At 38.6% G+C, this 25,913-nt stretch overlaps 1 protein-coding gene across 1 annotated transcript in view; it reads right to left on the reverse strand.

Annotated features, from left to right (window-relative positions):
• Positions 1-2,775: 2,775 nt before the first annotated feature.
• The window catches only part of LOC129252955 (cytotoxic granule associated RNA binding protein TIA1), a 145,832-nt gene continuing 122,694 nt past the window's right edge, over positions 2,776-25,913 (reverse strand). The window contains exons 4-6 of the mRNA XM_054891152.1: positions 22,593-22,943; positions 22,065-22,224; positions 2,776-2,861 (exon numbers count right to left, since the gene is read on the reverse strand). Of these exons, the coding sequence (XP_054747127.1) occupies positions 2,820-2,861; positions 22,065-22,224; positions 22,593-22,943 (553 nt within the window). The 3' untranslated portion in view covers positions 2,776-2,819. The remainder of the gene's footprint in view (positions 2,862-22,064; positions 22,225-22,592; positions 22,944-25,913) is intronic.

Genomic DNA, 25,913 nt, shown 5'->3' on the forward strand with positions numbered 1-25,913 from the left:
GTAGAAAAAAGTTAGAAGCGACTACACTAAATATTGATGGGTTTAACGTCACAACACAAGCGGCGCTAAGATATTTGGGTGTAATGATCGAAGCTCGACTAAACTTCAAGGATCTCATTAAAAAGGCATGTGGAAAGGCAGTCATGATGACGGCGGCACTATCAAGAATTATGGCCAACATCGGTGGTCCCACTCAGAGTAGAAGAGCGCTGCTAGCTAAAGTTACCGAGTCTACTCTCATGTATGCAACACCTATACGGGGTAAAGCCCTGATACAAAAAACATACGCGAAGAAGGCGGAAATAGTTTTTAGACTAAGCGCCCTTAGAGTTGCCTGTGCTCTCAGGACAGTGTCTTCTGAAGCAGTATACATTATATCTGGTATCATGTCATGCATTATATCTGGTATCATGCCACCAGATATAATGGTCTCTGAACTGGGTAGAGTCTACGACAAAGCCAAAAGCCTAAACAGGCGACTAATGGCGGAAGAGCGTAAGGAAGAAAGACGGTTAGCGACAAAAGGGAGGTGGACGCACAAACTTATCAGAAGCGTACAGGTTGAGAGAGGACATGGTGCCACAGATTACTACCTGACACAGTTCTTGACGGGACATGAATGCTATAGAGAGTATCTTCAAAGATAGCACGGCCACGAGGACGCAGCAGACTGCTCGTTGTGCGGCAACGGTAGTGAGAACGCAGAACATGTCTTCTTCTCCTGTCCGAGATACGCATCTGAAGGAATGTCCTTTGAAGAAATGATAGAGGAAAGAATAACCCCAGGTAACATTGTAAATCACATGCTGCAATCGAAGTTCGTGTGGGCCAAGATGAGAGAATGGTTCGCAAAGGCGCTACAGGAACTGCGGAAAAAGGAATGGGAACGTAGTAAATAAAGAAGACAAGCCATTAAGAAGGGTAGATAGAGAAAGAAACAAATATGAAGAGCCATACTGGCCAGCTTGGCCCTGCGATGCAATGCTTAGACGGTGGTACCGCAGGGCAAACTAAAGCTACAGAGGTGGGATTTAGGGTTTTGTATCATGCGTAGGTGAACTGTTTCGCAAATCCAGTTTAGTAGTAATACTGACTGTGCGTGGTGCCGAATAAGGTGCACCTTTAGCGATCAGTATGACTCGTGCAGGCCGTCTATGCTGACAGTATCTATGGCGAGCATAACTGAAGGCATGGTGATATTTTTTTAATATTTGCCATATGTTCCGGGTTAATATTTTTTCCCTTTTTTTAATATTAATTTTTTTTAACTAAAGCCATACATTAGTTAATAAATCTTTCAAACTTTCTATAAAATTCAGAAATAATCAAGTAATTTTCATAAATTTTTTTATTTTTTCAAATATGAATCTTTAGAAAGCTTTTGGGAACATGCCTTATGAAAGTTTAGTAAAACTAGTGTAGGTCTTAAACGGCTAAAAATTTAGTTGAATTTGAAATGATTTTTTTTTTAAATGTCATTAAACGCTTTATTGTATATAAAAATGAGTTCCTTATGGAAGAAGATGCGCAGTGCGGTTAAGGGGTTAGGGGTAGTCAGAATTTTGAAAAAAATTAGATTTTTGTTTACGTTTTCTTAAATTATAATATATTAAAAATATTTTGTAATAATTTCAAGTGAATCCGACGAATACTTTTTGAGTTATTGAAAAATTATCAAAACTTATTTCTCTTCTCCGATTGATTTTAAATGAATCTCCAAGGACTTGAGATGATCATCCATAGCGACTTCTGGAGAAACGGCCTCCACACACACAGCGATAACTTTTACAATTATTAATTTTCTTTTTTTGAAATTTTGCTAAAGTCAAGTCGAAACATGATGTATGAATGCTGTGTTTCTATTTTTGTAAAATAAAGCAAATGAGTAGCAAAAAATAGTTATTGAAAATAATCATTTTTTCATATAGGTGTTTGCACAAATGCGGGCGCTCAATATAGCAACAGTTGTGTGCAAAAATCTGATATTACAAATTTACTTGAAATATTTATGCTGCAAAAATATAACTTCTTCTCAAAAGGAAATCCACCCACACACAATAGTCAGCAGGGAGGCTAAATAGCAACAACTTACTATATGTAAATACAAAAAGCGTATAGTTGTTGTTGTTGTTAGTTTAGTATGTTGTAACTTTGCACTTTGATTGTAAATATTTTTCCTATAGCTAATCACCACGCCTTGCTTTTCGTCGCTCACTTTCATCCCATTTCGTTTTTTTTTTGTAAACTTTTCATTCCTTATACAAATCGATCAAATGCGTTTGTTGTTGTTGTTGATGCGCTGCCTGCTGATGTTGTGGAGAGTAATCGTTGTTGGTTACCTGCTGAAATGTCCAATATTGTTGTTGCTGTTGTGGCAGCTGATGATGATTATGCTGCTGCTGCTGCTGCTGTTGCTGTTGTTGCAATGCAGACGCGGATTGCTGTTGTTGTATATGGTATTGTTGTTGCTGTTGTGTTTGTTGGCTCTGCTGCTGTTGTTGTTGCTGCTGTTGCAAGCCGCATTGCTGATAGTGGGTATGTTGCTGCTGATGCTGTTGTTGTTGTTGTTGCTGTTGTTGTTGCTGCTGTGGATGCATTGCACTATACGGTTGCACCGCTAAAATAGCTGTAGCAGCCGCTGTAGTTGTTGTTGTTGCCGTTGCTGTTGCTGCTGCTGCTGCTGCTGCTGTTGGAGCTATGGCTGTTGGCAGCGGCGCTTGTATGGGCGGTGCTACAGTGACTTTTGTGCAGGCACATAATGTTGTTGCGGCGGCTGTTGTTGCCCCATTTGTTGTTGTAAATGCCGGCCATCATGGCAGCTACACTAGCAGGCTCGGTGCAAGCCATTCATCCTCAGCAAGCTGGAAATGGGAGACAGGAAAGCGAAGGGAGAGAATAATTTAGTAAAATGTGTCTCATGAGCTCCGGAATTTTTTATGAAAAATACATTTTAAAATTTCTTAAATTCTAAATTCTTTTACCTACTCATAAAATACCTTCGCCTTTTTACAATTTTTTTCGCTGCGGTGTTAGGCGTTTTATTCCATACAAAGTAAATGCTCGAATTTTTTATATGAAAAAAAAACACAAATGTGCCAAAAATCAGCGCTATTTTGCAACCACTTGACACTCTCATTCACACTAGTAGAATTCTCTGAGCTATAAAACTGCATACCCAGAAAAATTCTAGAAATTCGTATTAAAAAGTTGATTCTCAGATAAAAGTTGAGGGAGTTTTGAACAATTTGCGAACATTTTGAAATAAGTAGAACATTTTTGAATAACGTTTAAAATTTTGCATTATATGGATTTTGTTGTTCATAAAAATATGATGATGTGTTTGTTATTTTGCAACGGGGTGTATAGGAAAATAAGCCATAAGGCACTCATTAATAGCGGCTAGATTAAGTGCAGTGTAACGATTTCTAGATTTTTTTATTTTTATGGCTACTGAGGCAAGATATGCTATTCAATCGTATTGGTTAAGGGGGTAAGAAATATTAACTATGAGAAGATGAACACAACTAACACTCTACAACGCTCTCATCATACCCGTCTTAACGTATGGCTTATAAGCTCGGACGATGATAATATCCGATGAGGTGTCCCTTGGAGTGTTGGAGAGACAAATTCTGCGAAATATTTTGGGACCTCTACACGTTGGCGACGGTGAATATGACAGGTGTTGAGCGATGAGCTGTATGAGCTTTACGACGACATAGACATAGCGCAGCGAATAAAGATCCAGCGGCTACGTTGGCTGGGTCATGTTGTCCGAATGTATACAAACGCTCCGGCTCTGAAAGTATTCGATGAGGTACCAGCTGATGGTAGCAGAGGAAAAGCAAGACCACCTCTGCGTTGGAAAGATCAGGTGGAGAAGGATTTGGTTTCTCTTGGTGTATCTAACTGGCGCCTGATAGCACGAGAAAGAAATGACTGGCGCGCTTTGTTATGCTAGGCCAAAAACGGTAACTTGCTAAGAAGCAAATTTGGAGAAAAATGTCATGCCGGAAAAATATGGCAACAAGCAAGATCTTCCGAAGATAAAAGCCGTTTTAACGATCAAACAAAATAAATAAAAATATCATTGAATGCGAAACACGATAATGAAATGAGACAGTTTCTTTTAGAACCAAACACATCTGACTACTTACATTTTGTAGGTCTACAAAAATATTAGCACTACCATAGAGTGGCCACCCACTACTTCGTCAAAGAGGAGGTTCCTGGGCAGAAACCTCAATTGAGAAATCATAGCCGAAATGCTCCCGAAAAACTTCCCCTTGAACCGTGTACTTTCATTGCTCCTGTGTTCAATGTCTGCTTAACCAGTCACATTTCACACCAGCTCAGTGGACATCGGTAGAAATTAGTGGATAGGTAGAAAATCGGAAAACCCAGCGATGGAGTGAAAATGTATCCTCCTATCATGAAAATTAATCCTCATTCGTAATCTTTATCTCAAGGAGAACTACCTGCCCACAAATTATCCAAACTTAAGTCCCGCCATGTTAGACATACTTGGTCATTCATTTGGATAAAGTTTTTTTCTTTCTTCCATAAAATATTACACCAGTCGTTAGACAATAAGTAATTTGATTTACAAAAAGATGGAATGAGAGTGATATTGAAGGGCCAATGCCTCCAAGCTCATATAGAAGAAATATACATATTATTTAAAAACAAGTGGCAAACAATGACATATACGATTACTTGACAATTGATTACATGGATTTTTCAAGATCTGTTGGTGTTTGACGGTTAAGCCGACTTTGGGTAGATTTTTCTTTATTTGGTAGTCTTCTCATCATAGGATTTGTGTGCGTTAATAATCTACTTATGTGTCTTCTGCTAGCGCTTTGTATTGTTTCATCAATAGTATCGATATCAAGGTCGCGATGAATATCTGCGTTAGGTATGTAGCAAGGTGCATTAGTTAAGGTCCTAAGTATTTTAGACTGGACTCGTTGAAGTATACTTAGATTACTTTTTGCAGCAGCGCCCCAAATCTCAATTCCATATTTCCAGATCGGAGCAATTATCGTTCGATAAATAAGTACTTTATTTTGCAATGATAGATTGGACTGAGGTCCAAGTAGCCAGTATAATTTCTTAAAACGATTTTTAACTTCATTTCGCTTTTTCTTTATATGCTCCTGCCAGTTTAATTTCGAGTCGATCGTAATACCCAGGTAATTCGCTTTGGTGTCAATATGCACGTCAGAATTACCAACGCTAACTGGTTCAATGGTTGTCCTTCGGTTTGTGTAGTTTACTTGTATTGTTTTGTCAGCGTTAATTTCGATGTTCCATTTTTTGAACCAGTTTAATGTCACATTTAATTCGTTTTGTAAATTTTGTTTTGCGACTTTTGTATCTTTATGAGATACCATGAGGACTGTGTCATCCGCAAATGTTGCAATCATGCTGTTTTCTGACTTCGGTTCCGGTAGATCAGCCGTGTACAATAGATACAATGTTGGTCCTAAGGCACTGCCTTGGGAAATGCCTGCGTTCATAGGTTGAATGTCTGAACATGCGTCGTTATATTTAACATAGAATTTCCTGTCTTGGATGTAACTCTTAAGCATAAGGCAAAAGTCAATAGGTAAGTGTGTTTTTAATTTATTGAGTAAATCAGGGTGCCACACTTTGTCAAAAGCTTTAGCTACGTCGAGGTATATGGACATGCACACTCTTTTTTTATTCAGGTCATCATTAATTTTGTGGACTACTCTATGATAAAGTTTGCGTAGAAAACGCATATCTTTGCCAAACGGAAACCTCTGGGTTTAATATTTCTAAACATGTTTGCACTGTGAAGCCCTAATTTGCCCTCTCAATAGAGAAAAAACTTATAAGCTCTACAAATCTGTGCTCCAAATAGAAGCTTATGGGATCCAACTGTGGGGTTAAGCATCAAATTAAAATTTGGAAATTCTGCAACCTTTCCATTCAAGAACCTAAGATCCGTGGTGCAAATGCCCAAATTCAGCGGGACTTAAAAGTCCCTTTAATAAGAGGAGAAATAAAAAATTCAAACAGCAAATACCGGCATCGTCTTCAATCAACCAAAAATGAAATGGCTTTTCTTGTCAGGTGCCTGTCTTTTTAAGATTGAAAAGCAAAATACCGATCCAGCTCATATAAGAGATACCTATAAAATATTAAACTTATTTACCAGAAAGGATATTTTTACAGGTCGTACACATTTAGTACTTTAATCAATATCACTCTTTGAAAAGAATTGAATAAGTAAAGAGAGAATGAATAAGTATAGAGAGAATGCTAAACGAAGAGAGAAAAAATAAAATAACACTAAACAAAAAGATCTTCGTTGAAAAAAAGCAGGTTTGCAGCAAGAAGACCTTGCTTTTTGTACCGCGATCAGGCACCATAGTCTTAAAGATTTAGGCATTGCTCAAAAACACTTCTCTACAAATTTCGCCGGTATTCACCTGGTATGGCTCTAGCTGACCTTTCTCTCTTTGTAAGACTCAATTGCTACTTGGAAACACCTATTTTCAGTCCATAGCGAGCATAAAAGGGAATTTGTGGCGAGAACTGCATACCACACTGGGAAAGGCGTATAACGAATTTTTTGTTGATAGCAACATTCATGAAATTATGTGCTTCATATCGGGAGGAGCCTAGGTACTTAGAAGGCGCTACAATATAGTAAATTTGGATAGATAATGAATGCTTTGTACTTTTTTGACATAATTTAATAAGATTTATTTGTTGTGAAAACACTTCGCTATTCGTAAGTTGTCAACAGCATCTTGTATTGCCGCCAATTGTGTTTGAAATACACCACAGTGGTCTGGTAGTTGGAAAGATACATCCATATCTAAATAGTGGAGAACCGAACGTTGATTTCATTGATTTTTTGAAAGAGACTTTTCATAGACATCCAAGTTATTTATGGGATTTGAAATACATAAATACAAAAATAGGCATTCAAATTAAAATATTTTCTTGCACTAATTTGTTGAAAACAGAGTCTCGATTAAGCAAAGCGTAGGCAATTTGAAAAATTCCTATAAACGTTGTATAAGATATACTAAAAAAAGGATAAGAAACTTAAATCATGTGTCGTTTCACAATAATGACTGAATAAAAGAAAACACACTTTTCCCCTGAACCTAATAACTGGCTTCATTCACGCCTATTGTCTTCGTGTCTCAATGAAGAAGTCTTATCAGTGCGCCGCATTGCTATTCACCAACCATTTGAGACCGTTTGTTTGGGCTTTTGAGAAAATGCACGTACACACTCACATACGTGTGTTGCATGTATATGGATTAGGGTGCGTCAATCAAAATCATAGAGCGATAATTAGTTCATGCAGCTCTTATCTGTAGACGAAAAAAAAACAGTGTACTTCATACGCCTTTTAAGGAAAAATTTAAAATAATCGCTTTTAAAATAAAATTAACTCATTAGATTCTTATTTGGACAAACTATTTTTAATTGCAAATCGGTTTACTGACGATAGTTTAACGTGACAACGTCATAAGAAAATATTGATGGAATGGTTGCGCTTTTCAAAACAAAATTTTAATTTTATTTGTTTGATAAATATTTTGTATGGATATAGAGGAGGAGGTAAATAGAATTGCAATGGAATAGGTCAAGTTACATTTACACAAACGTGAAAAATGACGAAACATTTATCAAATTCATGAAAGATATCTTCAATTTCGATTGTGCATCAGACGTTAACCCTCTAGTGCATAACAGTGCCTTTAGGCAATGCTTGCTTTGCAATAGAATTTTGAATTATTATGTAACTTTTTTATTTTAAAAGTTAAACGGGCATATTTTATACAATTTTATGACTCTTTTTTGATATGCAAAGTTTTTACTTCACTCGCCATTATGTAATGAATGGCAGTTGTCCGCGAGAAACTGAGTATTGAGCATGCATAAAATAGTTGTGTGAAAAGTGTAAACTTTTAAGTATTTGTTCGCTGGTAATTTATATAAAGAAAGTGATAAAAAAATTCAGGTAAGTTATTTCATGTATTTTCAATGATATTCAGTTGTCAAAAGTGTTAGCTTTATGTATACATCATTAGGGTGACTTTTCAAAGTTTCAATGCCTAAAGGCACCAGCATGCAGTTACCATGTGAATACTCTTTTGTAACGAACTTCTCTCTTTTGAAAATTTTAAAGTTAAAATGAATGGTTGGAAAGAAAAAATGCAAAACAAGGTTTCAAGTTTGACTGAAAAAGAAATTGAGGAGTTTCTGAACACTATTGATGTCATAGATGAGGAAGGCAGTGATGACGTGGTCTCAACGGATGATGAAGATATAGATGACGGTATCAACTTGGTTGACAAATTCAGTTTGGACTGTGGGGAACTGGGCATAAGTGTATCAGATCTAAATTCAACTTTGGTTACGCCTACAGCTTCCATAGCCAGGGAAGAATCAAGTGTAAATTTACATGGTGACAGTACACCACCAGCTCCTCCAAAAAGGCCTAAGACGTGCGCAGGGGTCAGTAGTTATATATTTAGAAGATTTGATGGAAACGTTGTCCAGATGCGACAGAAGGATGAGGAAATAAGCAAAATAGTGTGGAAAAAAAGCATGAAAGTTCATGAAGATCAAATCAAATTCCAATGCCCGGATATGTCTGGTTTCGTACAATTAACTACTCCATATAAGTGTTTTTGCTACTTTGCTCATGAACATTTTTTTTCTACTATTGTAAATGAAATGAACTTATACGCGAGGCAGAAACAGATAGATACATCTTTTGTATGTACGGCTAATGATATTCGGCGCTATATTGGAATACTTATTTTTATGTCAGTTTATAAATATCCAAGTGTTCGGTCATATTGGGGCCGACATGGTTTTGAGGCTATTCGTACAACAATGCCTGTAAACCGTTTCGAGGAGATAAATAGATTCATACATAAATAGATTCATGCTGATAATGCACAACGACCGGAAAAAAGCTCCGAGGATTATGACGTCATTTATAACGTGAGAAGGGTCATTGATCATTTCAATATAAAGTTTTCTTCTATTCCAATGCCTCAAAGATTATGCGTTGACGAACAAATGTGCGCAACCAAAATGACGAAAACCAGCATTAGGCAATATATGCCTAATAAGCCACATAAATGGGGGTTTAAACTATTTGTTTTATGTGATACTAGTGGATTTTCATATCAGTTTGAATTATATTCCGGCGCTGGCGATAATAAAATGGAGGAAGAAGTTCCAGATTTAGGCGCCTCATCGGCTACTACTGACTCTGATTTGAAGCAAAATAAGCGCGGGCGTGGTTATTCTGAAGAATTTGTTGGGTCAGCTTATGGAATCGATATATCAACGGTATTGTGGAATGATAACAGAAGCGTCCGTTTTGCTTCAACTTACGTGGGTATACAACCGATGGAATCGACGACAAAAATCTTACGAATACATTGATTGTCCACAAATTGTCCAAGACTATAATAAACACATGGGCGGTGTCGACCTGATGGATAGCCTGATTGGCCGATATAAGATCCGCATAAAGACCCAGAAGTGGACGACCCGTGTTTCTTATCATTTGTTAGACATGACATTAGTTAATGCGTATATTCTTTACAATCGTATTAATTCATTGCAACACGAACGCTTGACTCTGGCTGAATTTCGATGTGAAGTGGCAGAAGCTCTCACTAAAATAGGCCAGGATTCAGTCAAAGGCAGAGGAAGGCCATCAAACTCAAGCAAAGTGGAAAGTTTTGCTGTCGGTAAAAAAAAGGTTATATGCCAATATCAGATGTACGTTTTGATAACGTTGGTCACTGGTGTCAATTTCGAGATCGGTCTGCAAAATTGCATTGTAAAAATAAACGTTGTAAATCGCAGACACAATCTTATTGTGAAAAATGCGATATTCCATTATGTAATTCATCCACAAAGAATTTCATACCAAGAAATAACTAATTCAAATACAAATTCAAAGTACATACAATCAAACCAACCATATAATATATATATGATATTTATAAATATATGTACATATGTATTTATATATCTAATGTACATCTTAATGCAGGCAAAGATACAAACGAATTAAATTATTAAAAAAAAGTAATAAAAAAATATAACTGATCGATCAAAACGAAAATATGTGTATACTTTGATACGATACAATGATACCATAACTGCATGCCAGTGCCTTTTGGCAAAAATTTCTTTTCCTATTTTTTGGCAAAACTGTAGGTAAAATATCAAAAGCGATGACGGATTCGTATTCTCTGATGCTGAATTAAGCGAAGAAAATTTTTAAATTAAAAATTAAAAAATTATGCACTAGAGGGTTAATAAGTCAACAACACTAAGAGGCACCATCATCGATTTGCCTTTTTCAAGACACTTTACACTCGAAACACTCCCTTTCATTTCCTACTTTTTCTATCATCGTCCGTCCTATTCTCAACAGAGAAATGGTTCATTACCATGCACACAGCAAGAAGGCATATGCAAATACAAGTATGTGAATTTATATACACATGCGCATATACATACATATACATACATATATATGCTCACTCAAGTAGGACAGAGCCAGATGTCGAACGTTGCCGAACACGTGGGCCGATTGTGCTCTTTGTCGTTCGTTCCGCGCTCTCGCTTGCAGTTCAAGCGCATTAGCTTACATTTGCTTGCGTACGGAATAGATTCGTATATTTGATATGTCCATATGACTTGTATGCATCTTAACATATAGATTTGTTCTTTTTGAAAATTGCGCGAAATTGTATATGTATATGCATGTTTATATACATATATTAGTATACAACATATCTTATAAGGTATATGGTAAATATTACCATAAATTTTTTCCTTCATATATAATATAATAAAAAAATTAATAATAATAACATTAGAACAACAGGTATTATTAACAAACTTGGTTTTATTTTAAATTCTTCAAGTAAATCAAATTAATAATAATCAATAAGAAGGCATATGCAAATACAAATACGTGAATTTATATATGTACATATGCGCATATACATACATATATACGCGCATTTAAGTAGGAGAGAGCAAGATGTCGAACGTTGCCGTTCGTTTGCTTTGTTTGCTTTGTCGTTCGATCCGCGCTTTCGCTTGCAGTTCATTCAAGGTAACGGCAATGAGCAAGGTAACGACAAATGAGCAATGTAACGACAAATGAGCAAGGTAACGACAAATGAGCAAGGTAACACTAATGAGCAAGGTAACACTAATGAGCAAGGTAACGACACATTTTTTCGCGCGTGCAGCCAGCTAAATAGAATTATAAGGCGTTATCACGTCAAAAAAACAAGAAATAAACAAAAAAAAATAATAAATAAAAAAATTAAGAGTAAGAACATTTGCGCTACTTGCAGCGCGGTGAGACTACAGGGACCTTCGTTGCTCAAAAACTAATCAGACTACACAATCTACGGCCTTAACTCCAAGAAAGACTTTACGGTACGTTTTCCACCGAGAGCCGAATGGAGCAACGGGAAGGTGATTGGAAGATACGATATTGAAATCTATACTTTAGAACCGTAAGTAACGGGTGAGGCTAAAGTAATCCTCCTATAAGAAAATGCTATAAATTTTGCGATTGGCCCCTAATGTCAGTTCTGTTTTGACATTTGTGTAGTAAACACATGCGAAATACAAGTTAATAAACAATGTTACGCTACACTGCTCCAGAACGCGGAATATTGCTGACTATTTATTTGACCAATAATCGGTCGGTGACTTTGGCACAACGTGAATTTCGTCGCAGATTTCCTCGCGGTCCAACGCCTACTGGTGGAACACTGCGACGTTTAGCCGCTCGCCTCGAAGAGACTGGCACAACACGAGATGCTGCCAGGCGTGGCAGGCCCCGGAGTAGCCGTTCTGCAGAGAATATTGCTGCTGTAGCCGAGGATGTCATGGAAGCGCCGTCGACATCGACCAGTCGACGTGCCTCGCAAATGGGTATCAGTCGACGGTCTTTACAGCGAATTTTGGTACAAGATTTGAAGATGTTTCCGTACAAAGTCCAGACGGTGCATCAGCTGTTAGCTGCTGACCGCCAATCGCGTCTAACATACGCTCAAGACATCCTTAATCACCACCAAGAGGAAGATGATTTTTCATCAAAAATAATGATGAGTGATGAGGCCCATTTCTATCTTAGCGGGGACGTAAATAAGCGTGTAACCCACGAAGAGCCATTACACTCGCTCAAAGTCACTGTATGGTGTACTGTTTTCGCTGGAGGAGTCATCAGACCTTTTTTCTTCGAAGACGTCGCGGGCCAAACGGTTACTGTGAATGGTGAGCGCTACAGAGCAATGATCAACGAGTTCTTTTTGCCGCAACGTGATGAATTGGGATTGGAAAACATGTGGTTCCAACAGGACAGTGCAACGGCACACACTGCACGTGCCACAACCGATATGTTGAAGAATGCATATCCCGGGCGCCTTATCTCCTGTTTTGGCGATTTGCACTGGCCAGCAAGATCGCCTGATTTGACCGCTCCAGACTTCTTTTATGGGGCTTTTTGAAGTCGCGGGTTTATGTCAACAAGCCTCAGACTCTTGCAGCTCTTAAAGACAACATCCGTCAAGAATGTGAGGACCTATCGCCGGAAGTTTTTGACAAAGTGATGGAAAATGCCATAAAAAGGGTTTAAATGGCAATCAACTGTGGCGGCGGCCTTTTACATGACATCATATTCTCGACTTGATGTAAAAAAATTAAAAGACCAAATAAAAATAATCCACAAGAAGAATCAAAGTTTTTGATTTTTTTTTTAAATTGCAACCAAAAAATATCGGAAGGTTACTTTTGCGCCACCTTTTATGAACTGTGGCGTGGCTTTCTGACTATGCCAGCGTGTTCCGAGCATAACTATTGCCGATAAGAGAAGCATGCAAATCACTAAAAATCTATAAGGAAGTTGGTACAAGACAGTCAATCAGCTATCAAAGCCTTAAACTCCAACTCCATTTCATCCAAACTAATCTTACAGTGCAGAGAGCAACTAGAGTTAGTTAGTCATTGACTTGAAATTACTCTGATATGGGTTCCCGGTCACAGGAACATACGGGGTAATGAGATAGCGGATGAGCTAGCAAGAAAAGGTTCGACACTGGACTTAGCAGAGGCGGAGGCAGTCTCCATCTCACTCAATACGAAAACAGCATCCGTTGCTTCACGTTATCATGCTTTAGCCGAAAGAAGATGGAAGCAATGAACTACATGTATTACAACAAAAAATACATGGCCTTCGTACAAAATCCAAAGTACGAATGATCTGTTAGGATGCTCTCGGCCAAACATTTCACTCATCAGTGCACCCCTACAGCTCATTGGAAGGTTGGGGATCATGCAGCCAGCCTCAGCCTGCCTTTCAAACCCATCTGCAGAAGTTGTCAAGCTGAAGGGGTGAAGGAAAGAATTTTCCACTACTTATGCTTCAGTCTTTTGGGAAGCCTTTCCTACAGAAAATTAATGAGATCTCGATCGAGATAAAGAATTTGCTGATATACTTGAATCTCACAAATGGATCTGGCTTAGAAAAAAAACTTCATCACATGAGAACAGTGGGGGTAAAACGGGGCTGGTCGCTAATTAGGATTATTTCAATAGAAATACTTAACCCCTTTACAACAACCACAACAAAGAGATGAATTGAAGTTATTGTATGTGTTTATAGTTTATTTTTATGTACAATTTTTTTTATTGCTTTAATTTACTGAAATGCTGATTCATTAATATGAATTTTTGTCCCTTTAGCATATCGTGAGATTGAGATTGAATCTGACACAGTTTTTATAAAAATTTGCTTCCTCCAAACAAGTGGAACTACCTTAATGTATCAGTTTGTACATACACACGCACATATATGTATGCGTGTACATATGTGTATATACGTGTATATCATAATACAAAAAGCAACCACATTTGGAAAATTTTACCAAAACGAAGTATGGAAAAGGAAAATAGAAACAACAATAGCGATGCTAGTTAAATGTCTGCTGCAGCCAATATTAACAGGCTGCGCGTACTGCAAGTGCCAACTTAGCCTCCCGGTGACTATGAAAGGAAATATAGGGAGGCGTAGGACAAAGAAGTGTAGGCGCTAAATCGGCTTTTCGCCTGATCGCCTTTTGATTGCAAATGCCGAACAAATGAGTGAACAAGCAACTAAACGAGCGAGCGAGCAAACGAAAGTTTGTGCGAGTTAACCTAAAGTGGTTTAATGGTGTTTGGTGTTCGTCTGACGTGGCATTAAGTACCCTGAAAGAAATTCAGATACGTCAATTTGTCTATTAACTGAAAGAGTTTGAATAACAAAACAAAAAAAAAAAAGAAAAATACAACAAATTTCATACGTATTTTTCAAAAGTAAAATCTGCGATAGTTGGAGTGTATTTGAAGCCGTTAAAACTGTGGAAGACAAAGCGAGGCACACGTCTTGAAGAAGCTGTCAGCAGAAGATTATCAGGAGATTGGAGTAATGAGGAGGGTTGTATATTGAAGATGATAAAAATTAGCAAATTTGAAATCAAAATTCAAAATTTTACAGCGTTAGCATCGCGCGTTTACGGTCACACAACTCATATGGCATATTATGAAAAGTAGAGTATTTCATACTAGAAGAATTTTTTGAACATTTTTCGGGATATGCCTTCTTAGTAGTGCGTAGAAAATTTTCTCCAAAGTCGTTTCTTTTTCATGCTGACCCTTTTTCATGCTAACCCTTCTCCGCAGAAGAGACCTTTCTCTTTCTCTGCTTCACGTAACCTGGTAACCAGTAAGCTGGTACCTCATACCTTCAGAGTCAGAGCGTTTGTATCCATGTAAACGACATGACTCAGCCAATGAATGCGCTGGATCTGTATTGTCTGCACTACTTCTATGTCGTCGTAAAGCTCATACAGCTCATCGTTCCATCACCTGCGATATTCGCCGTAGTCATCGTTCACGTTTCTGCGCCATACCTACGTTAGGACGGCTATGATGAGAGCCTTGCAAAGTGTTAGTTTTGTTCGTCGATAGAGGACTTTACAACTCAATTGCCTCAACTGGATTGGAAGGCCGACTTTTTATCTATGCTAATGCTGGTTCCTAAATGAACGAAGTCTCTTACAACTGTGAATAGTTAATGCTTTAAGACCGAATTTTCGCTATGCGACAAGTTCTAAACAATTGAAGGTAAGTAAATAGACAGAAACAAATTTTTAGCTAAGCAGCTTGGGCGCTCTACGGAGAGACACGCGCGGTGCCAATATTAACATTCTCTCTGAGAGTCAAACAGCTTAAAAATCGCTGGATAGCTTCTCCCTCCAATGAAGGTTCGTCTGGGAATGTTTTAAAACCCTCTACACCTTAGCATCAAGAAACTATGTTACCTTGACATGGATTTCGGGACATAAGGGGCACGGAGGGAATGTAATTGCGGACACTTTAGCGTAAAAGGGGCACTCCCTTCATAGGTCCTGAACCTTTCTGTGGGGTAAATAACAACTTCAAAAGTGCCTTTCTCCGTAAGCAGGAACAACGAGGCCTAATGGACTACTGGAGAGCCCAATCGGGCGTGCCGCAGTCGAAAAGGCTCATAGATCCAGAACGCATAAAGGCAGAAGCAATCCTTAACCTAAGCAAAAGGTACAGACAAATTTACACTAAGCTACTAACTGGGCACTGTAAACTCAATTATCACATGAAAAAGATAGGTGCGATAGAAAACGATTCCTGTTGACTCTACAAAGAGGCACAAGAAACAGCAGAATACGTTCCATGCGACTGCCCAGCAGTATCACGACGCAGACTAAATTACCTGGGAAATGGGGATCTAGATTCAAACCTCCTGGTAGAAATTAAGTCTACAGCAGTTTTAGGATTTATGAACAGCCTAAAACTGTTCGAGTAGGCTACATGGCTGCACAATCTCTCTTCAGGTCGCATTGCACAAACAGCCAATCACTAATAATGATAAATGGGCGCTCTCTATGTTGTTTAAAACCAAAAATGGTATGAACCAAAACGACTCATTGTCGTTTCACATCTTCAAATTTATTTAAGAAAATGTAATGACTTCTGATAGACTAGGCCACAGTGGACAACATACACAAACGATAACGATCTCGTTGGCCTCACTGACCAATTTTACACGGTGGAATAACTAGTTGAAATTATTAAAACTTAATACGAAAATCGGTTCTGTGGAGGATAGAAAAAGGACTGGTAGACCTGTTGGAGTCTGGACATACTAGTGAGAATATTACCGATGTTGCTAGACAATCTTCAACATCGTGATATCGAAGTTATCATCAACTAGGAATTCATGAATCGACTGTTTGGCGGATTTTACCTGTAGTCGTGCTCAAGGACGTGCGTGTAGACGTATTTTGAACAAAAATAATCAAACTTTTACATGTCTTATTTTAAAACAACATCTAGGCACTCCTTTTCAAAAAGGCTTTGCATACCTCGTCTTAGTTCTTCTAGCTGTTCTATGAAAGCATAAAAAATAGTAATTGAATTTTCCGAATATGAAGTAAAGTATACGCCATGGTTTCCTCTGTTTACGTTTTGCCTTTTGAAATTTTAAGGTCTTTTAAACAATGAAATGAGAGAACTGAGTGTGCGGAGTTACTGGGCAAAATCTAACTGTAGATATGAAATTTTTCAGGGATAGCAGGAAAAGCTGATTTTTATCACGTAAGGAAATAAGTAATGAGTTTGCAATTGAAAATTAAATTAAAGATCGCCACCACTTTTAAAACTAAAGCCGTTAAAAAAATTCGTTCGATCAATCGGTTAGCTCATTTTAGAGGCGGAAAAATATATTTACTTAAGACTTTTTTCCAGCGGAGCATATATAAAGGAAAATGACGGCTGTGCAATATTTCTTGGACGAAGCCTTAGCTTGAAGTGCGCGCGGAGTAATCAATTTAGCTGCAATTTTTTTTTCAGTGTGGAGAACAATTTTTTCAAACAAATACGTTAAATTTTCCAATATACCGATTTTTGGATTTTTTTAATTTCAGGATTAAAATAAAAACCGGTCAGAAATTTTATATATAAAAATGAATGTTTGTCTGTATGTCATCGATGAACTCAAAAAGTACTAGACCGATTATTATAAAAATTGGTATATATATGTATTTTTCCACGGAGAAGGTTTGTAGAATATACTCATTCCTGCCACTTGCCACCAGGTGGCACTGTAGAGTAGCAACTTCTTCCCCGTTCAACCGATTGTCATAAACATTAATAAGACCATGTATTTTTACACAGAGGAAACGAATATGACATGTTCATAGAAAGCATCGACGAATTGGAGTAAAAAGTTTCCCAAACATTGCACAAAACTACAAAAACCATCAGTGGCTCAGTAGGCGTGCTATATCAGCAGCCAAACACATCGATGTCAATACCATCAACTTCACCATTCAGCATGGAATAGCCAGGAAACGACTACATATAAGTCCATCGATACTGTGGAGAATCAAGACGAGGTTGTCAACTATCCAACTGAATTCTTGAAATCGCTTAATTTGCCAGGCATGCCGCCGCACGTTCTTACATTAAAAATTGGCGTACCCATCATTCTTCTTCGAAACATAAGTCCACCACGACTTTGCAATGGAACCAGACTCCCAGTCAAGAAAATGATGAACAATGTAATCGAGGCAACAATTTTGACTGGAAAATTCAAAGGTGAAGGGGTACTGTTGCCACCTATCCCAATGATCCCGACAGATATGCCATTCGAATTCAAACGTGTACGGTTCCCGGTGCGACTCGCTTTCGCAATGACTTTTTACAAAGCGCAAGGTCAAACGTTACAAGTGAGTGGAGATTTGGAGAATCTATGCTTCTCCCATGGGCAGCTCTATGTGGCTTGCTCACGTGTCGGAAAACCTTCTGATTTATTCGTCTACGCACCAGATGGAAAAACAAGAAATGTTGTGTATCTCACAGGACTTCAATAAACATCGAATTGAAACTAAACTTTTTAATGTCACAATTTTTTGGAAATAGACAAAATCAATTAAATGGTTTGGAATGAATTAAATATTTGTTTACTGACTTTTTCCTTAAATTTATTTTTCGTAAATTTATTTTAGTTGTTGGCGTAGCAACGTGCGCCATTTGTTATAAAAATTAATCATCCAATTTTCTTTTTGAATAACATTTTTACTAAATGAAAAAAGGCATTTTGAGCTATAGAAATATTATTATAACTTTCATGCGCTACATTGCTCGCCTGTTGTTATACTGCGGCTGTCTTGTTCACAAGTGTCAATTATACTTGACGAACGAAGCCTTTTGCAAATACTAAATATAAATCTTCCGATAGGGTGATTAGTTTTGCGCTACCTCGTTTATAAAAAAAAAGTCCATCTGCACTTTCCTGCAGAATGTAATTGTGAATATCCATACAATTTGACGAAAGGTCGAAGATTGAAGAAAAGTCAGCCGGGAATTTTTTATTGAACAAATCGTTAAAATACATGGAAGAAATCCAGCAATTTTTCGATTCAAAAAGTAACTGTCTGTCAAATATTGAGTAAGTTTATGAGTCTAGTCAACTTGAAAAAATTTATTAATTTTGTGAAATTTCTAGAGTTAGATTTTTGAAAATTTTCTAAAAATATTTTTATCTATCTTCAGTGTACCCTATGATCAGAGAGTACCGAGAATGTTTAAATAAAACAAAACAGAGTTAAATTTCAGGCATGTGAAGCAACACACATGTACCAACATTTAACCCAGTCCTCCCTGTACCCCTGGTAGGCCCACCAAAGGATGGTCTTCAGCTCCTTCGTCGCATTCTCCGTGATCTCCTCTATCGACTGAAATCTTTTTCTGCGAAGTGTTAACTTCAGCTTGGGAAACAGAAAGAAGTCGCACGGGGCCATATCAGGCGGATACGGTGCTTGCACGATGGTATTTACTTGGTGTTTGGTCAAATAATCGAGCACAATTTGGGCTCGGTGCGATGGCGCGTTATCGTCATGCAAAATCCAAGAATTGTTTGCCCACATTTCCGGCCGTTTGCGACATACAGCATCTCTCAAACGCTTCAAAACGGGTAAATAATATACGTTGTTGACTGTCTGGCTCGATGGAAGGTACTAATTGTTCACTACGCCTTGGCATCATTCAAGGTACTTTTTGATCATAGGGTATATTGTTTATACAGTATTACTGATTGTCATATGAAAACAATTTTCATTTGAGAGCAACATCAGAAAACGTGATTTCTCAAGAGTTAATATTTTTGTGCTCACCACGGTATTTAAGGTAGATGCCTCTATATTAATGCAAATTTAAAAAACCGTTTACTACTTGCCGAAAAATTGATTACGATCACTTATTTAACGAAATCTATAACTGCTTGTTGCAACCAGCAACATTAACTGTCCCACTTTTCAATCACTTAAAAATTTCTTTTTTCAAAGTAAGTTCGTCATTGTTTCCTTGAATTCCTAGCGGGACATAGGACGCCAACAACATCTACGCGCTATCGCCTCCGATAACTGGGTAATGCCTTCACCTGCTTCCAGCTTAACCCGAGTTGCGCTGTCTCGCGATCAGTAGTTCTTTTTCAGATTTTGCTTGGCCTTTCAAGCCTCCTTCCTCTCGCTATGAGTGGATTCCATCCCATTGTCTTCTTCGCTATGTTACCGTTTTTCTTCGTGTAAAGTATAACCAATCCACTTCCATTTCTGTCTTCTAATTCAAATGTCTAGCCACACTATGCTTTCTTTTTCAAGCAATACCTTGTTTGGCATTATTTTTGGTCTAAGAATTCGAAATATAATCGGTAGACAGCGGTTGACAGAGACTTCTAAGCGACAGGTTATAGCGATGGTGATTTTCTAGGTAGATCTACTGTACGGCAGTACCGACAGCCCCTTGAAGAGCCTAACCTTTAAACTGGAACTCAGTTTGTTGTTTCGTCATGTATAAGTAGAGTACACCATCCCGAATGCCCCTCTGGCTTTTTCAATTAAGGAGCGTCCACATCCTTGTCACCGCCTGGGGCAACTTCCCTACCGACATAAGTTAATTCATCCACTGTTTCGATAGCGTAACTTGCAATCTGCACACACCCACCTATCTTACTTGCCAGAGTCAACACTTTCGTATTGTTAAAATTTATTTTTAAGGTTGGCAGACTTAGCTTTTCTATGAAGCGCGAAACCCATTTCCTTAAGTTCGGTTAAGCGATGTGCCAGAAAGCATATGTCGTTAGGATAATCGATGTGTTGTAAAGTCCTGGTCATCGTCCGTTTAAGACCGCAGTTGGGAAGAGGGCTTAAGGCTGTTTCGAGAACGTGTAATTGGCATGCAGCGCCGTAATAAGTTGTTTTAATTATTGAAATGATTTTGTCCGGAACGCCTCGATGGCGCAGGACAACCCAGACTCTTATTCACGTTGTCAAAAGCTTTTTCAAAATCGATGAACATCAAATTAAAGTCAGCTCTGAACGGTGCGCTTTGCTCGATGATAATTCTAACAACGTTCATATGGTCAGTACAAGAGGATCTTGCTCGAAACCAGCTTGGGCACAGTCGATTATGAAATAAAGGTGATCTCTTAGGCGATCCAGAATGACCTTTGCCACAAATTTAGATACCGCGGGTAGCACGCAAAAACGTCGCCAATTATCACAATTTCTCACGCCACATTTCTTTGGCATTTTGATAATAATGCCATCAGTACATACAGTCGAAAAACTTTCGTTATCTCCCAGGGTTTGCTGAAGAGAGGGGGAGGTAATTCTACAGCGAAATCGTGGTGCACCGTGAAGAATTCAGCAGGAATGCTGCTTTTACTTCATTAACACTGGGAGCATCGGCTCTTATTCGAGTGGTGTTGTTGAGCGGAACTAAACCATCAGCAAATGTGGGGGAAGTCGTCGGCAAAGATGTGGTCTTATACCAACGCAAAGTGCCACTTCCATCTAGCAAGTTGGTCTTCCTCTGTAAGCAACAGACGACCAATCCGTCTTCGCACAGGAAGTTCAATGGCGGGGTTACTGTTGGTCAGTTGTTTGGTGATTTGATATACTGTACCGCTGTGGCCACGAAAGGCGGCCTCATCAGTTTTACAAACCAGATTACCGATTGTATTTTGTTTGTCGATCCGCATACTTCTTTTGGTTGCCTTCTGTTACGATTTATATTGAGCATACAGCTTTTGCGTTTCTCGGCGGTTTTTACTGCTACCAGTTGTGCCTTGAGGTGCCCAACTCAAAGTTAGTTGCAGTTTACTATTATAATTATTGGCAAATCCTCAGAGCCAGTTATTTTTCGAAACAGATCAGATTTTTCCAGCAGGGTATTGAACACCAGTCATTACGTGTGTTTGTATAAGGCCACTCAAGCCACCAATGTCAACGTGCGAGCAAACGGCTTCCCAGGAGCCAAGCTCTATAACTACTTATGTGTATATATGCAGTTCTATGTCTACGAGTATAAGAATCACAAGTCATATCTACACGTATGTACCTCTAACCAAATGCGAGTATGCGAGTGTGCGCGTGTAAGGTGGGTGTTAGTGCGCTTTGCTTTGTGGCAACATCATAAGCACAAAGGACGCATTGAAATCGAATTGCAAGTGCAAACATGCAATCGCTACTGCCGTTTAACATTTTTGTGTGCATTCAGTTCACTAGTCGAGCAAAATGCGAGATTACCATTAGAGTCGCTGTGCGTCAATAGTAGGGAGCTGAAAAGCGGTTAGAGTGAAGGGGAGTCGCAGTGCGTGCTAAAAAGTTCAGTAGTTCAATGTGACAAGTGGTTGGTCGCACTGCTTTGTCGCACAAAAGTTCGCATGAAATATTTAGTTCTACCGGAAAAGCGAAATATCTGTTACGTTGCTTTGTTTTTTTTTTATTTTTTTTATTTTAACCTATTGGTTAGCTACTCCTACTATTTTTGCCACAGATATGTGTGTGCATATGCGTGTACTTTGAATGATTTTGCAGTAAACTTTTATATGGAAGTATATAAGCACATCTGTGTATAGGTAAACTCACCTGTGGACTAACCTGAAACTGTTGCATGGGGTAGGCAACAACGCCGGCGGCCTGTGGCAAGCCGCTACTGACGCTCTGTGCGATTTGTGGAGCGGTAGCGCCAGCCAAAGGCGCTTGAGGTGGCACACTTTGCCAGGTGCCCGGAATTTGGACGCCCATGCTGTGTAAAATAAATGTCATGAGAAAGATTAGCAATGTTAATTTTAGATTTGAGATACTTGAAAGTCAGAAATAAGAGTCATTTTGTATGAGTATTTTTATATACACAGAAATAATATTAAATATTTGCCACACTTCATTTGCGATAACCAAACGCCTTAAAATAAATATTTAAAAAATGTACATCAAAATAAACAAACTAATTAAACTGAATCAAAAAACTCTTTAACGGTTCAAAAGTTTAAAGCTTTTACAGATATTTTATAAAATTCCCGCTTCTTACTTTAACGCACTTATTTAATCGCTCACTCATCTATGATTTCTTTCTACACATTTAACAACAACATTTATTCCAATTTCTTGCATTACCCCATATATCCTTGCTGGTAGCCAGCAAATTGCCCGTATGTCGTAAATCCTTGCATGCCTTGCAAAAATTGTCCCGGTTGCAGTGCGTTGGCGGGTGTGGGCGCAGCTGTGGGATATGTGGGTGCTGGTGGATACCAATAGCCGGCCACTTGTTGCCCATATGCGGCTGCAGCGGCCGCCGCTGCTGCTGTGCCAAATGGGAAGCCGGGGCTTAGTGCTTGCCCGGCGATGGTCGACATGTGATTGGGGTCACCGCTCTCCTTGCCCCACGCACACTTCACTGGCTGTTGATTGATCTCGGTATTATGTACGCCAACAATGGCGTGGGTGGCGGCCTCTTTGGTTGAAAAACTGAAAAGATTTATTTGGCATGATTAAATGAAATATATTTCCAACTGATTCTCTTTAAGAATTGTCATTTATCTTTAAAGTTAGAACTATTTATTACTTTTTTTTTGATTTAGCCTGGAGGTTTTGCTGAAGTTTCCAGGCTAGTTGTGTCTTTATAAAATTTAACATTTTTAGGGTTATGCCGATGGCGTCAAATACTTATCTACCTAAATGATTCAATACAAAAGCCGTATTCTGTTGTACGCGAGTTGCAAAAGATTTTCGAACTTGGCTACGTTAGTTTAGGCAGTACGGATATAAACTATCTTTGATTCACAAAGTTAAACAAACAGGGAGAGAACTAAGAGAAAGGACGTTTGATTGGAAATTTTCTCAGTTCCTTCATGAGCAATTAAAGTAGTACTGTAGGTAATTAAATCCAAGCAAATAGTATAGATTTGTATGAGTTCAATGCCACTCAGTTAATATATACGAGTTATATTGTTGCGTTGCATGTAAATCCACGATTAAGTGTGGAGTGTCGAATGTTCTTATTCAACTCGAGTATAAAAGCATACGGCTGGAGCTGGCCGAGCTTCTTCTCCTATTTGTGGTGTGCGTCTTGATGTTGTTCCACAACTGGAGGGACCTACAGTTTCAAGTCAACTCCGAACGGCAGATATTTTTATGAGGAGCTTTTTCATGGCAGAAATACACTCGGAGGTTTGCCATTGCCTGCCGAGGGGCGACCGCTATTAGAAAAATGTTTTCTTTATATAGGTCTTTCACCGAGATTAGAACCTACGTTCTCTATGAATTCCGAATGGTAGTCTCGCACCAATCCATTCGGCTACGGCGGCCATATACAGTAAGAATAAAACAAGACAACTTCAAGCTATAGAGGGGACACTTCTCCAATCTGCTAAATACAAACAATAACCTTCGTCAGACACACCGGGGTGCGAGTTACCCCACAAAACGATTGTTTTTTTTTATTTCTAACATCTGGCAATATATCGTTAGCTGTATTTTTGTAACGCCAATTTTACTACTTGAATTCGTGCAGTAAGTCCGCAATGGTTGGTGCACAACGAATTTGCGCAGATCTAAAAAGTGATTGGGTGAAATTTACCCCAGTACGTAAATTTTTTTGCATATACAGTCATCGTCAATCGACAAGTCTAGGCCACTATCATCGTTATCAAAATAAATTATTTCATCTTTCAAATCAGATAACAAATTTCCCACCTCGCTTTCTATCAGAGGTCGACCTCTAGACTTTATTGCCATTATTTCTCTTTCTAAAACAGATAAAAAGCTTGGTGACATTCGGTTCAGTGGAAGTGAAGTTATTGCATCTAAAGTGTCAGTATATTTGTGCCATCGGTACAGAAATAAGCATCGAACAAAGAGCTAAGATCAAATTTTGTTTTAAAATCATTAAAACGTTTACCGAAGCATTTGAATTGATGAATTGATGAAAAAGTTTATAGGGATGATTGTCTATCTCGTGCTAGAGTTCATGAGTGGTTTACACGTTTCAGAGATGGTTGTGAGGGCATAAATGAGAATGAACATACGGGCCACCCAAAGTCAGTAATCACTGAAAACTCCATCGAAATTGTTCGTAAATTTATGAAAGATGAACCGAAATCGTCGTTCAAATTCATGGAAGCGGAGTTGAATATCTCCGAAACATCGATATATCGCATTTTAACTGATCATTTGCGCTTACGAAAGGTCTGTGCACGTTTCATTCCGAACAAGTTAACTGATAATAAAAAATTGCTCAGAATACAACATTTGAAAGACCTCATTAAAGAGGCGATAAATGGCGAGAACTTCGTTCACAATATTGTACCTGGTGACGAAACGTGGAGTTACCAACATGAACCTGAAACTAAGTATTAAAGTGTCGAATGGAAGGCCCCAAACGAGCCACCACACAAACAATTGCGTTTGGAGAAGTCAAAAAACAAGTCAATGCTCATTTCTTTTTACGATTCCAAGAGAATTGTCTACAAGGAGTTCGTGCCAATGGGCCAAACCGTCAATGCAATTTTCTATCTTGGCATTTTGAAGCGCTTGTTGTATCGCATTCGTTGATTTCGCCTTGAATACCGCGACGGAGGAAACTGGCGCTTATTGCATGAGAATGCGCCATCTCATCGATCCACTCTTGTGACTGATTTTTTGAGTAGCAAATCGCATTTTAAGAACAAATAGCTCACCTTATTCGCCTGATATGGCTCCCTGGGACTTCTACCTATTCGGAAAACTGCATTTGGCTATGAAAGGAAAACATTTTGCTTCCGTAGAGGCCATCCGAAAGGCTTGCACCGACATCCTGAAGGACATTCCGGATTCCGGTCAATGACCGGAAACACTCTCTCGGAAAGCTTTTAGATCGCGCAAAATAGTGTATTGAGGCCAGTAGGACTATTTTGAATAAATAAACTCGAAGTTATCAGAATAAAGCTCCTCTCGTTTCTCTTTTAGCTCAGTCTTGTTTATTTTGGACTTCCCCTTGTATGTTATCTGATATGTTTCAATGAATTAAATTAAAGAAACCGTTTTAAGTCTATTTTATCAAAATACTTACAAGAAAAAATATGCGAATTACGACTTTACCTCTGCTTGCGGTAAAAAGTTTATAAATTGGGGTGCAACTTACCCCAGTGTGTGCTTAACGTCAAAAACAGTTGTGCCTACCGAAGGTCGATTACACCGTTTTCTTTGCCAAGGACTTCAGGCCCATAATTCTTACCTCCTTTATTCTCAAGGTGTTCAAAAGAGTGATCGACTATCACATTCGAGAGCGCTTTGAAACCAGACCTTCTCCAGCCCAACACGCTTACCTGATAGGGAAATCTACCGAGACAGCCTTACATGAGGTAGTAGGGACCGTAGAGAAATCTCTGGAGCGAAAACAATTCACTTTGGCGGCCTATATAGACATAGAGGGCGCCTTTAATAATATCAAAGCGGAAT

Source organism: Anastrepha obliqua, chromosome 1, assembly GCF_027943255.1.
Source record: "Anastrepha obliqua isolate idAnaObli1 chromosome 1, idAnaObli1_1.0, whole genome shotgun sequence".
NCBI classification, from domain to species: Eukaryota; Metazoa; Arthropoda; class Insecta; order Diptera; family Tephritidae; genus Anastrepha; species Anastrepha obliqua.